General features: G+C 43.7%; 1 protein-coding gene across 6 annotated transcripts in view; it reads right to left on the reverse strand.

Annotated features, from left to right (window-relative positions):
• ATP2B2 (ATPase plasma membrane Ca2+ transporting 2) overlaps window positions 1-12446 on the reverse strand; it is a 512499-nt gene that overhangs the window by 215710 nt on the left and 284343 nt on the right. For all 6 annotated transcript variants that reach the window (XM_019537048.1, XM_019537047.1, XM_019537046.1 and 3 more), the window contains 2 exons: window positions 10441-10655; window positions 5623-5865 (listed from right to left, as the gene is read on the reverse strand). In XM_019537048.1, the coding sequence (XP_019392593.1) occupies window positions 5623-5865; window positions 10441-10655 (458 nt within the window). The remainder of the gene's footprint in view (window positions 1-5622; window positions 5866-10440; window positions 10656-12446) is intronic.

Below are 12446 nucleotides of genomic sequence, written 5' to 3' on the forward strand. Positions count from 1 at the left end.
GGCCCAGCACTCTTTCCTGTTTATGCAGGGGGTCGGACTCGATGATCTATTGAGGTCCCTTCCGACCCTAGCATCTATGAATCTATGAATCTATGGTGGGGTCCAGAGGCACCAGGCCCCACCATCAGGCAGGTAGCACAGAGGCCTTGGTGGTTTCCTATTGCCCTGATGATGTGGAGCCACTGCTGTGTGACCCCTTGCTTTACTGGGAAAGCCAGAGTCAGATGTGGCTGGATCGAGCCATGGTTGCCCAGGAACAGCTTTCCTGTCCCCCAGTGTTCCAAGAGAGAGGGTGGTCACCATTTCTGGGTATGTAGTGACACCCCACCACAACTGCTGGGATTCTCGTTTGCTGAAGCAGCTGGTGTTCCTCAAGGTGAACCTCCTGCTGATGGGGTTTCCCAATCTCCAGGTGTACAAGGAGTGAATGCTACTCTCCTCATTCCATCAACACCTATTTCCTTTTTTCATTTTTTAAAAACCATTTAATGCCCCAGTCTCAGAGTTGTAGGCAGCACTCACTGCATCACCAGCCAGCAGGGAAAGAACCTGGCCCTGATGAGGTCCCGTGCCAGGATGAACTTAGAGGTATGACCTGGGGCTAAAGGGAAGGAGGAGGCTCAGGTCCTGGGCATGATCACTAAAAGTGAACTCTGCCAGGGCCTGGGAGGTCTGGGGCAACTGCTGGAAGGGCGACAGCCCCACGAAATTCCAGAACCGAGGATCCCCCTTGTGAAACGCAGGTAGGAGGTGCCATAACCTCCAGCTACCACACACACACACACAGTTCTGGCTGGGGAAAGCCCAGACCCATCACATCTTTGACAGACCTGAGGCTTTCTGAGTGAGCTCAGCGGAGCTGCCTGGGATACCAGCTTTTGTCAGGCTGAGGAAACCCCTCAGTTGGTGTGTGTGTGTGCTGTTCCTGGGTGGAGGGAATAGTAAATAAACCAGAGGCTGGCATGCAATGCAGGCAAGAAAGCCAGTCAGTGAAAATGGAAATGGAGGCATGAGGGGGTGAGGGACAGGCCGGAGGGGGCGGGAGGTGGGGAGGCAGAGGAAGGGGGATGTAACACCGCAGGAAGAAGTGGAGAGGTACCTGGGGAGTCATCTGTCTGACAGGTTGTAATGTGTCAGAATACCAGTGTCTATATTGAGTCCATGAGTTTCTGTACCTAGAAGGTTGATGAAGTGAAGTTCATAGGCTCATCTGTGAAAAGTGGTTCATAAATTCTCTTTGAGGATCAGGTCTGAGAGATTGGAGGCAGGTAGTTTTCTGTTGTCATCTTTGATATATTTTTGGTGCATGCTTATTCTGGTGTGCAGTTGTTGCTTGGTGTTCATTCAGTGTGTTTTGGGCTGTAGGAAGTTGGCTTCTGGTGATGAGGTTAACAAGGTTCAGTGCTTGTTTGAATCCTCAGGTACCTCTACACTTATACCTGTGCTGCTACATCCCCCTTCCTCAGCCTGACAAAGGGTTTTCACCCCAAAACTTGATAAGATATATTTCTGTAACTATTCAGTTGGTCCACTAAAAGATACCAGATTAGGTGGACCCAAAGGAAAGGACCTTCTCTTGCAGTGCCATGTCTTTAGACCAACAGCCCTAGCACCTGACCAGAAGGATGCAGGGCCCTGGGCACATCTAAGCCCCAGGGCTGGGACTGGCAAGCAAAGTCCTCTGGCAGCTGCTAGAGAAGAACCTCGTGCAGGAGAGGAAAGAAAGGCTCTGTCACAGTTTGGCTGCCTGAGATGCTGACAGTGCTATTGTGCTAGTGCTCACTATGTTATTTTATTACCTACTGTCATTTAAAGTGGTGAGCTGGGATGAGGCTGTACAGGAAGAGGAGACATCATTGGGGTACCGAGGATCCCTCTGGTGAAAGGAAGGTAGGAGGCACCATAACCTCCAGCTCACAGCTCAGTGGCTGCCTATCTTGCTGAGGACATGGATCCACTGATGTGCTACCTCTTGGCCTACTGGGGAAGCCACAACCAGATGTAGCCAGATCTGTCCACCGACCAGTGTGCCAAGTGACAGGATGTTCAGCATCGCTGGGGATGTAAGTAACACCCCCCACACCTGCTTGGATGCTGGTTTGGTGGAACAGCTGGTGTTCCTGAAGGGGAGCCTCCCGCTTCTGGGATTCCCCAGTCTCCAGGTGCTGATGGACTGAATGCTACTCTCCTCACTCTTTCCACACCAATTTCCTTTTTTAATTTTTTTAAAAATCAGGTAATGCCCCACTGTCAGCTGGAGAAGGCACTAACTGCATCACCAGCCAGCAGAAGAAGAACTTGTCCCTGCTGAGCTCGTTCCCTGCCAGGACAAACTTGGAGGTATGGGATGGGGCTGTGGGGAAGGAGGAGGCCCCAGGTCCTGAACATGACCACTAAAACTAAACCCTGCTAGGGTAGAGAGGCCTGGTGGGACTGCTGGCAGTGTGGGAGCCCCATAAATGCCAAGACCAACCATCTCCTGGTGAAAGGTGGGTAGGAGGTGCCATAACCTTCAGCTAACACATACACACACACAGTCCTAGCTGGGGAAAGCCCAGACCTGTCACGTCTTTGACAGGCTGGTTGCAGTGCAGTTGTGAGGCTCCTGGTGTGCTCAACTTAGCTGCCTGGGATGCCAGCTTTCAGGTTGAAAACCCTTTGTCAGGCTGAGGAAGTACCTGCAGTTGGTGTGTTTCCTTGTTCTGGATGGAAGGAATACTAAAGAAGCCAGAGGCGAGCCTGGCATGCTATGCAGGCAAGAAAGCCAGTCAGTGAAAATGGAAATGGAGGCATCAGGGGTGAGGGACGGGCTGTGGTGGGGGAGGGGGGGGGAATGTAGCAGTGCAGGTAAAAGTGCAGAGGTACCTGGGAAGTCAGATGTCCAGCAGGTTGCAATGTGTCAGAATTCCACTGTCTAATCTACAATGAGTCCATGAGTATCTGTACGTAGGAGACCGGCTGTGAAAAGTGGTTTGTAATTTGTAATCTCTCTTAGGATCAGGCCTGAAAGACTGGAGGCATAGTATTTTTTTGGTGAGGAATGTGCCCCCATGGGTCATTGGGTTTTGTTATCTTTGCTAGATTCTGGTGTGCAGTTGGTGGGGGTACTGGAGATAGTTGGCAGATTTTGTGTTTTGAGCTGTTGGAAGTTGGCTTCAGTTCTGGTGATGAGGTTAGGTGTTTGTTTGAATGTACAAACCACTTTTCAGAGCTGGGCCTATGAACTGCACTTCATCAGCCTCCTAGGCAGCAGGTACAGAAATGCATGGACTCAATATAGACAGTGAAATTTTGCCAGAAATGACAAAGTTATAGCCTGTTTTGACCTTCCCCATGATATCCTACGGGTGAAACGCCAATACGGGCTTGAAACACGAAACTGTTTCAACGGAACGATATGGAACAGCCATTTCGATTCAAAACAAAAGTTGAAACAGAACGCTGTTCCATTGAACTGTTGAAACACTGGTCAAAATGGAATGCTTCTGTTTTGCACAGTCCTATTATATAGAATCTGAAATGACCTCTTGAAACAACCATAAATCTTTATCGTTTGTCTGTCAATTACTAGATTTGCAGAAGGATAGCAGTACAAGATCAGAAAATGCACATATGAAAGCTATGTGTATACTCAACAGGATAACTGGCTTTGATTCTACTGTTTCTCAAGAGCACCAATAACCTAATGCCATGTGCACAAAAGTTAAAATATGCAAAATAAAGAGGTCCCTGAAAATATAAAAGCCCAAACTATGAGAGGGTTGATTACCTGCAGCTCTCATAGTTTAACGAGTACACAATCCTTTTCAAAATATAACCTAGCATTAGGAAAGAAGAAAAATCTCTCAGCTCGGGCAAATCTATTTATTTAATTAATTATTTTAGATTTATAAAGGTCATTGCCTTTAAAATATGTGCACTGAATTGTGACACAGCAAGATTTACATTTAATCTCAGGTATAATTACGAAGTTTTGCACTCCGAGCAAAACCCTGCTAGAGACCTGGGGGCTGGGGAGGCTGTCTGGCTGCCCCAGTTGTTGATGCTATTGCTGTGGTGTGATGTCCCTGCACCCAGTTGCTGCTGCTACACTAGTGATATAGGGCTGCTGCTAGGCCTGTGCAAAGCGGCTAGTATTCATAGATTTCATACATTTAATAGATATTTGGGCTGGAAGGGACCCCGGAGGATTGAGTCCAACCCCCCACCCCAGGGGCAAGAAGTCAGCAGGGATCATAGGATCCCAGCAAGATAAGCAGCCAAATGTCTTTTGAAGGCGGTCAAAGTGGGTGCTTGAACCACCTCAGGTAGCAGTCAGTTCCAGACCTTGGGGGCTCAGACAGTGAAGAAGTTCTTTCTTATGTCCAGCCTGAACCAGTCACCGTGAAGTTTGTGACCATTTGATCTTGTCATCCCATCGGGGGCTCTGGTGAACAGTCATTCCCCCAGATCCTGATGAACACCCCTGATAAACTTACAGGTGGCCACCAGATCACCCCTGAGCCTGCGCTTTTCCAGGCTGAATAGCCCTATTGCTCTCAGCCTCTCATCATAAGGTCTGTTTTCCTGACCTCTGATCATGCACGTGGCTCTCCCCTGCACCTTCTCAAGCTTCACCACATCCTTTTTGAATTGTGGAGCCCAAAACTGGATGCAATACTCCAGCTGCGGCCTCACCAAGGCCAAGTACAGCGGGAGAATGACGTCCCGGGATCTGCTTGAGAAGCATCTATTCACTTGGGAGTCAACCGATTTAGGGGAAATGTATTCGATTCAGTGATTCAAATTACTGTCCTGAATTGATTCAGCCTAATCTGATTCAGAGATTTGGCTGCTACCAAATCTCAGAATCTTTGAATCACCCAGGCCTATCTCCCGCCCACTCTCCCAGCCCTGACAGTGGCTGCCCCACCTGCCGTGGCTCCTGGCTCTTTGAAAAAAAACATTCCCAACTCACTGACAATCCCCACTGCCCCTCAATGCCCCATGCTGCATGAGGGGCTCCACGTAAGCTCCCTGCCCTGCTGTCCCAACCCCCCCCCATGGCACCTACCGAAACTTGCTGGATCTCTTTTTTTCTATGGTGGGTTAAGTGAACCTGAATACCACTCCACTAAAATTAAAGTGAATATAGGCTATTAATCTAATTGATCTAATCAATCTAATTCCTTTTATTCGTGAATTAAGGTTCCAATCCTGCAAAGTCTGAGGTGGATAAGTAATTTGACCCTTAGCAGTCTTATTTAAGACAGTGAAAGTTAGATATGTGAGCAAATATGAATATTTGCATATTAAATAATACTGATCCAACAACAGCATGGGGTTCAAGGTACAATATAGCAGTTTGAGACCAGAGGTGGATGTATTTCTCTCTCAAATATTCAACCATATATTTTTTCTAATGTATAAAGCCATAATCGTCAAAATATACATTAAAGCATTTCCATTCTTTAACAGTTCACAGACACACAAAACTGTGTGCAACTACTACCCATGTTTAAGGACTTCAATCCTATTTAATAGTTCATGATTAATAGCATGACACTAATGTATTAGCTATGCTTCAAATGCATGAACCTTATTATGCCATTTTTCATTTGATTATCAGTAAAGTCTACTTACCAGAATTTTTGTTGTATAAGCACTGTTGACCGCAATGGCATTAACCAGCAATTCTAGGGTTTTTGCTGGGATAGCTTCTGGGTCAGGGATCTCTTTGTGGTGGACATCACCAACATAAGCTTGTACAACTGTCATCCTATTGGTTGTTAGTGTGCCTGTTTTGTCAGAGCAGATGGCTGTAGCATTACCCATAGTCTCACATGCATCCAAGTGGCGTACCAGATTGTTATCCTTCATCATTTTCTGATGGAAAACAGGATAAAAAAATCTTCAAAATTTGCTTTTACAGACTTCAAATACCTTTAACAGTAGCAAAAATAAACACAGGCTGGATTATTAAAATGGTGTTCTTGTTTAACACAGGGTTGGGACCAAGTAGTAACCATCTCTTGAAATGCTTGCCAATTTAGTGTTCAATGAGTGGATGTAGTTATCTCAATATTCATAGCGTATCTCATCTAAGAAATTTCTGCAACATCAGTTTAACATGTTTTTACTTATCAGCTTATCTATTCAAATTATTTACCTATCCAAAGTATATGCTAGTAAATAGGTTTTTTTTCAACATTTATCACTGTAACAAATAAAAAGGATACATTTGAATTTTTCATAGTTTTTTATATAGATATCTGTTTTCTATCAGCAAAGAGCTCTAAAGGTTCAGATTTATTTAGTAGTAACTAAGTCTGAAAATGAACTTCTTACTAGGTACAAATCAGCAAAGATAAAAGTATAAAAAGAGATGTTTAAAAAGCTACAGCAAGTGCCAGAATATTTGAGAACTATTAATTTATAAACTTTTAAATACTTATTTTAATATTGAACCAAAACTTCCTTACTCTGACAAGTAATGTATTCCAAGAAGCTAGCTATACTCAACTGACTTAGATTCTGTTGTAGTTTCTCAGATCCCATTATTATTCATCCCATGAATATAGGTGATCTTATAGAAAAAAATAAAACTAACCAGTTGAGCCATGCATCTTGCAAAAATCTGTTACCATGAATAACTGAATCTTTTTCTCTGTTGCATTAGCATCACTATGCAACAGATTATTAAACCTGTACTTATAGAGCAGTATGTTACTCTAACTGAAGGTCCACTGAAGTCAGTGAAATTTATATGGCATAAGATGGTAAGCAACTGGGCATCACAATCTGGCCTTGCAGGTAGAAATTAAATATATATATTTTAATGCAACTGATTCAGAACACGGTTTGCCATATTTAATGGTCAGAACAAGGAAATAAGAATGTGAATATCTTCTTTCCCTTTCAAATTTAGGTGCAACTTTGGTGTGTGACTATGTGTAAATCATTTCAAATGTTCATGCTTTCTCTCTGCACCTCAGTTTTTCTTTACATACAACAAGAAAATAAAATGTTTTATTTTAATTATTTTTAATAATAAATTTATTTTGTTAATTGTCAGATGAATGCACACATAACAAATAGATGTGTAATGTAATCTCAGGACACGCTTCTGAGACTTATCCACAACTCCAGGTTTTAGAATTTAAATTTTAAAGCCCTTAACATTTCTGATAGAATAATTTATATTAGCTTTAGATAATATGGGCACTTTTACAAGTATTCCAGGGGTTGGGGGGAGCAGGGAGTCTAGAACTGCACTAATTAACGCTCCACAGTGTCTCATGTACCAATGTCCCTGTGCTTCTAAATGGTGGGGGGGGGCACTTGAACTCAAGCTCATTCAACAAGCTTTAGTTCAAGTGCCCCCACCATCATTTTTTCAGCGTGGGGACATTGATACACAAGACACAGGAGGCTTCTGGAGCACAGTAATTACCACACTCCAGTAGACTCAGTTAACTGAGTATGTGCCAACGCGCTATAATTACAGCACACTGGAGCAGCCGCCGCACTCATGTACACGCACCCTCTAACAGCATTTAATAAAATGCATGAAAAAAACTTATAGAAACTGCCTTCCTCAATATAGAGAGTTTTAAAGAAAACAAATCCTTCTCAAAGCTATATTTTTTTACAAGGAAGTTTTAAGTTACTGGTAGCCAGGTTTGGGGTCAGGAAGGAATTATATTTACTAGGTCAGATTAGCACAGGCTGGGGGTGTGCAAGGTCAATTGTCTTTTGCAGTAACATGGGGCATTCTCCTTACATCTTCTAAGCAAAACTGTAACAAGGCACTTACGGTTCCTGTTATTTTAAGGAAAAAAAGATTGCAGAGAGCATAATCAGCAATCATGTGAGACACCTGACTAAAAGGGGTCTGGACTTAGGGTGTATATAAGCCCAGGGCCTGAGGTGGGCAAGAAGTCTGGCCCTGAAGGCTGACGTACGAAGGGCTACAGAGCAGTCTACAAAGAAACTCTTAATGGATGCCAAGAATGCCTATGGGTAATACACCCTTAGGCCAGCAGTTTAGGGTGGAATTAAGGGGAGGTGGAGATCCAAATAGGCCAGTAGGGCTTGGGAGTAGGGCTTGGGAGTAGGGCCAGAGGTCTGGGAGTAAGGCTAGCCTGGGAACAAGGCAGAGGAAAGATAGACAGAGATCTAGGAGTAAGACCCAGAGTCTGGGAGCAGGCCAGAGACAAGGGGCTAGAGAGCTCTGGGACCAGAGAGGGGCCAAGATGAATGAGGCTAGAGAGACTAGGGCCCATAGTGGGGCTGAAATGGATGGGGATAGGGAGCCTAGAGCCTAGAGTCAGGCTGAGGAGGCTGGGGAGCCCAGGGCCCAGGGTGGGAATGAGAAAGTAAGGTAGATTGGGGCCAAGGGTCCACTGGATGAATGATACTTGATTGATTGGTAACAACTGCAAGGCTTGGGCATGGCTAAAAGGGGAGAATGCTTAAAAGTCAGGGTAAAAAAAGGGCTCAGATGCCACCAGAAGATATCACAGCCACCCCTGGCACCAGCTTTTGTTACAATAACGAACTACCTCCCTGTTGCAGTGGAGTGTTCCTCTGTACCTGAAGGTTCGCAATAGTTGTATTGGAGCTTCTTTCAGTTGATGAATGACTGCGAATTCAGGGTAATGCATTTGAGGTCTGACTAGGCCCCTTCCAGTATATTCCTAAAATAATTAGATGCTCTAATATCCTCTTAATACATCTTGCCCAAAGAATATCAGAGAGCCTACTTTAAGTATGGGCAGGATTTTATTTTACTTTACATGCCCAAATGACAGTTACCCATCCATGTAATCATCATTTTTGGCCTTTACATACAGTTTGTGATCCTACCAGTAACATAATGATGGGTGGGCCTGGGGGAGGAGAGGGAAGGGGAGGGGAGGGTGCTGGAATGGGAATAGGAGGCACCTCACCACCCTCCCCATTTCCCCGCCTTCACCTTCCCTTGCGCTTTGCACCTTCCCTGCAGAGAGACAACGGTCACATGTGCTGCATGAGCAACAGCCAGACATTCGCTGCTCCTGGGGAGACATTACTTCCTTTTTGTCACAGGAAACAGGTGTATTTTTGACTGCTCAACATGGATATGACCAGCAAAAAGGAGATAACATCTCCATCCTCCCTCCTTCCTCCCTGTTCAGCAGCAGCAAACCTCCAGCCTCTACTGCTGCAGCCTGTGCCACTGATACTTTTCTGCTTTCCCTGATGCCAGAGACAGAGTCACTGCAAGGAAGCTACATGATGCAGAGGAGGTGAAAATACAGTCTGGGATACAGTACAAGCCAGTTTTGAATCTGGATCCTACTCCACGTGGTAAGCAGTCACACAGCCACTGAGCATGTACAGTAGGCTATGCCAGACAAGTATGGGGCTCAATACAGACATACCTGAGCATACATCCTGAAGTTCAGACCCCATGTCCCATTGGGAGCAACAGTCCATGGTAAGACCCAGGACTGTTTCCTTCACAGATCAACAGTTATTTCACTGAGCCATGCACCCTCAAGCTTGATTTTTTTTTGCTCAGTCCCCTATATATCCCTACCTTAGATGGTCAGGGAGCCATCTTCAAAAGGAGGCCTTGGAAGGGGTCTGGCTAATACCCATCCTGTACCCTGTACTGAAATGTGGAGAGAGATAGGTTCAAATCCTCTCTAGATGAAAAGCCTAGAATTCGAGTCCCCTACTTCCTGGATGAGTGCCACAGTCACTTAGTTATTAAGCTAAAATATGAGCGGTCTCCCCTACTTCTAAATCCTCCTGGGCCTCAATCTTTTGCAATTTCATGGCTTATGCTCATCCAGGGCAGGTGTTTAGTTTCTTGTTTCCTGGTTCCTGCCTATTTGTTCCTAGTGTCCTGGTCTCTGGGTCCTCTGCTTGTGACCCCCAGTAGTGACTGTGATCTAGATCTTTGGCTCCTGTTCCTGGCCCCACTCCCAGCCCAAGCTGACTGCCTACATTTTTGATCCCTTACAGACCTCAGTCTCCTGAACCACCGGCTCCTGATCCCTTGGGTTGTAAACCCTAATGCCTATGTCTTGGTCACGCCCCTGAAAAAAAGAGCCAAAAATGGCAGTTACGCAACTGGGTAGTGCCCGTTTGGGCACAAAAAGTAGAATAGAGGTTTATTTTAAATGTCTTAATTGCTTGTTTAGTATTCTTCTCTGAAGTACAATTTTTGGAATGTATGGCAGTAAACTTATTTTGCTGGCATTTTGCTTAGAAGAACTTTCAATAATGAAGTAGTGCCAAGCTTTTAAAGCAGCTTCAGTAACAGCAGAGATGCTGATTATATTGACTAATATGACACAACTTTCTTCCATACAGTAATATTAAAGACTGTGTTACTAGCAAATTAATTCATCGTAAGAGAATTGATAGATATGATATTTTTCCCCATTTATTGTTTAAACTGTTGCTCACCTTGACAGAATAAGCGAGAGAAATAGTGACAGCAAGTGGAAGTCCTTCAGGAACAGCCACCACAAGCACAGTGACACCAATGATGAAGAACTTAACAAAATACTGTACATAGACAGGAGTGCACTCAGGCAACCACTGCTTCTTGTTGATCACGAAGGTCTCAATAGCAAAGTACAGTACCAAAATGATTACAGTTATGGCAGACATCACCAAACCTGTAAATATAAAAAAATGACTTACAAGGCAAAATATTAAGAAATAAAATCATATTCAGCTTGAAACTCATATTTAATCTGATATGAACCTACCCTTAAGTCAAATGACAAAATTCAGCATCAGTGTTGAATGCTGTAAATAGACTATAGCATAAGCATAGTCTATATCATACGCATAGTCTATAAGTAGGAGGAGTATACACAGAATCATAGAATTGTTATCGTCTGTAAGCAGTTTATAAATAAAGTATATATATAACATAAGTATAGCATAAGGATAGTACTAGTTATAAGTAGCATCAGTGTTAAATGTTATAAGTAGACTATATTACCTCAGTTGTTTCTGGGATTTCTATTAATATGAGAGAACTGAACATTACACACTTGTAGGTTATCTCACATCTATTTTTTTTAATAACTCTACTCTCAGTGTCTTATTGTGCAGACTTTGAAATTAAGCGTTTCTTTTTCCAGTTTCACCCTTATCTCTACTGTTATAACAACGTGAAATCACCAAATATTATTGTTGTTATTACCTCTTAGATATATATACTAAGCTGTATTTTCACATGCTTTTGTTTATATAAAAGCATATTTTCATAGACTTTAAGAAAATATCCATTTACATGTATTAGAAATTAATATACTATATTTAAGTTTATTTGAATACAGTGGCTGGGCAAGATTACCAATGTAAAGATGCATTTGCCTCCAAGACATGTATTTATTTTTGATATGGAGAATGATGAATTTTTATTCTTAAAAATTCTGAAGTATCAGTGTTTCCAAAGTAGTGTTTTACAGCCAACTAGTAAGCATTTTTCAGTGATTTATAACACTGGAGAAACCTAACATTATATCAACACTGGGAAATCCTTTTTACCTTACTCCAAATAACTACATTCACACTGTCTTTCCAATTTATATGCTACACTTTAGAGTCACTATTTTATATGTGTAACAACAAAAGATACACTTTGGTAATTTTGAATTGTTGTAATTCTTATAAATTAAATACCACTTAAGACTTTATTGGGGTAAAGCTGGGAGTCTGTTGTGGACCCTGGTAATGGGAGACCCCTTAATCTCATTATAATGAGGAGATTGAGTGTGAGAAAAAAAGGGAAGCTGTCCCCTTAAGGCCAAATTGTGCTGGCCAGAAGGGTGAATCCCTGGGGCCTAATTTTAGGGACAGCTGGGCAAATAGGCACTGGCAGTGCCAGAAAGAGAACATCCTTGGCAGCAGAGCTATAGTTATAAACTGCTTGTGAGCCGATTTGGCCCAAGGGACTGCAGGGCATGGGCCTGGGCAAGATGGCCCTGTAGATTACTTGTACAGATTAGAGGCTGATGAGCCCAAAGTGCTGACTACAGGGGCAGGGTGATAAACCTGAAAGACCTGTGAATGATGGAGCAAGGTTTGATAAGGCCAGACATTGCAAGGGCCTAAGGCCACGTGTAGACGAAAGGAGGGGCATCTGTGCAAGACACTTTAAAGTAGACTAAATGCTTTTGCACCACTTTGGTGTTTGCACATGTAGGCTGCATATTGTGCAGTAATTTCAGCCACTGTAGCACATTCGGTGGTGCAATGCACTCAAAGTCCCGAGCTTGACCAGGAGTTCGCCCGGGAACGACTGAGGCCGCTTGCTCCAGGACCTTGGTTGTCATGGGTGACTTCAATTACCCGGACATCTTGTGGGAAGATCACTCAGCTAAATCCGAGCGGGCACAAAGCTCTCTCTCGTGCGTGGATGACCTCTACCTGACTCAAGAAGTCTATGGGCCAAC

This window comes from Crocodylus porosus, unplaced genomic scaffold, assembly GCF_001723895.1.
Source record: "Crocodylus porosus isolate Cpor-Errol unplaced genomic scaffold, CroPor_comp1, whole genome shotgun sequence".
Taxonomy (NCBI): Eukaryota; Metazoa; Chordata; order Crocodylia; family Crocodylidae; genus Crocodylus; species Crocodylus porosus.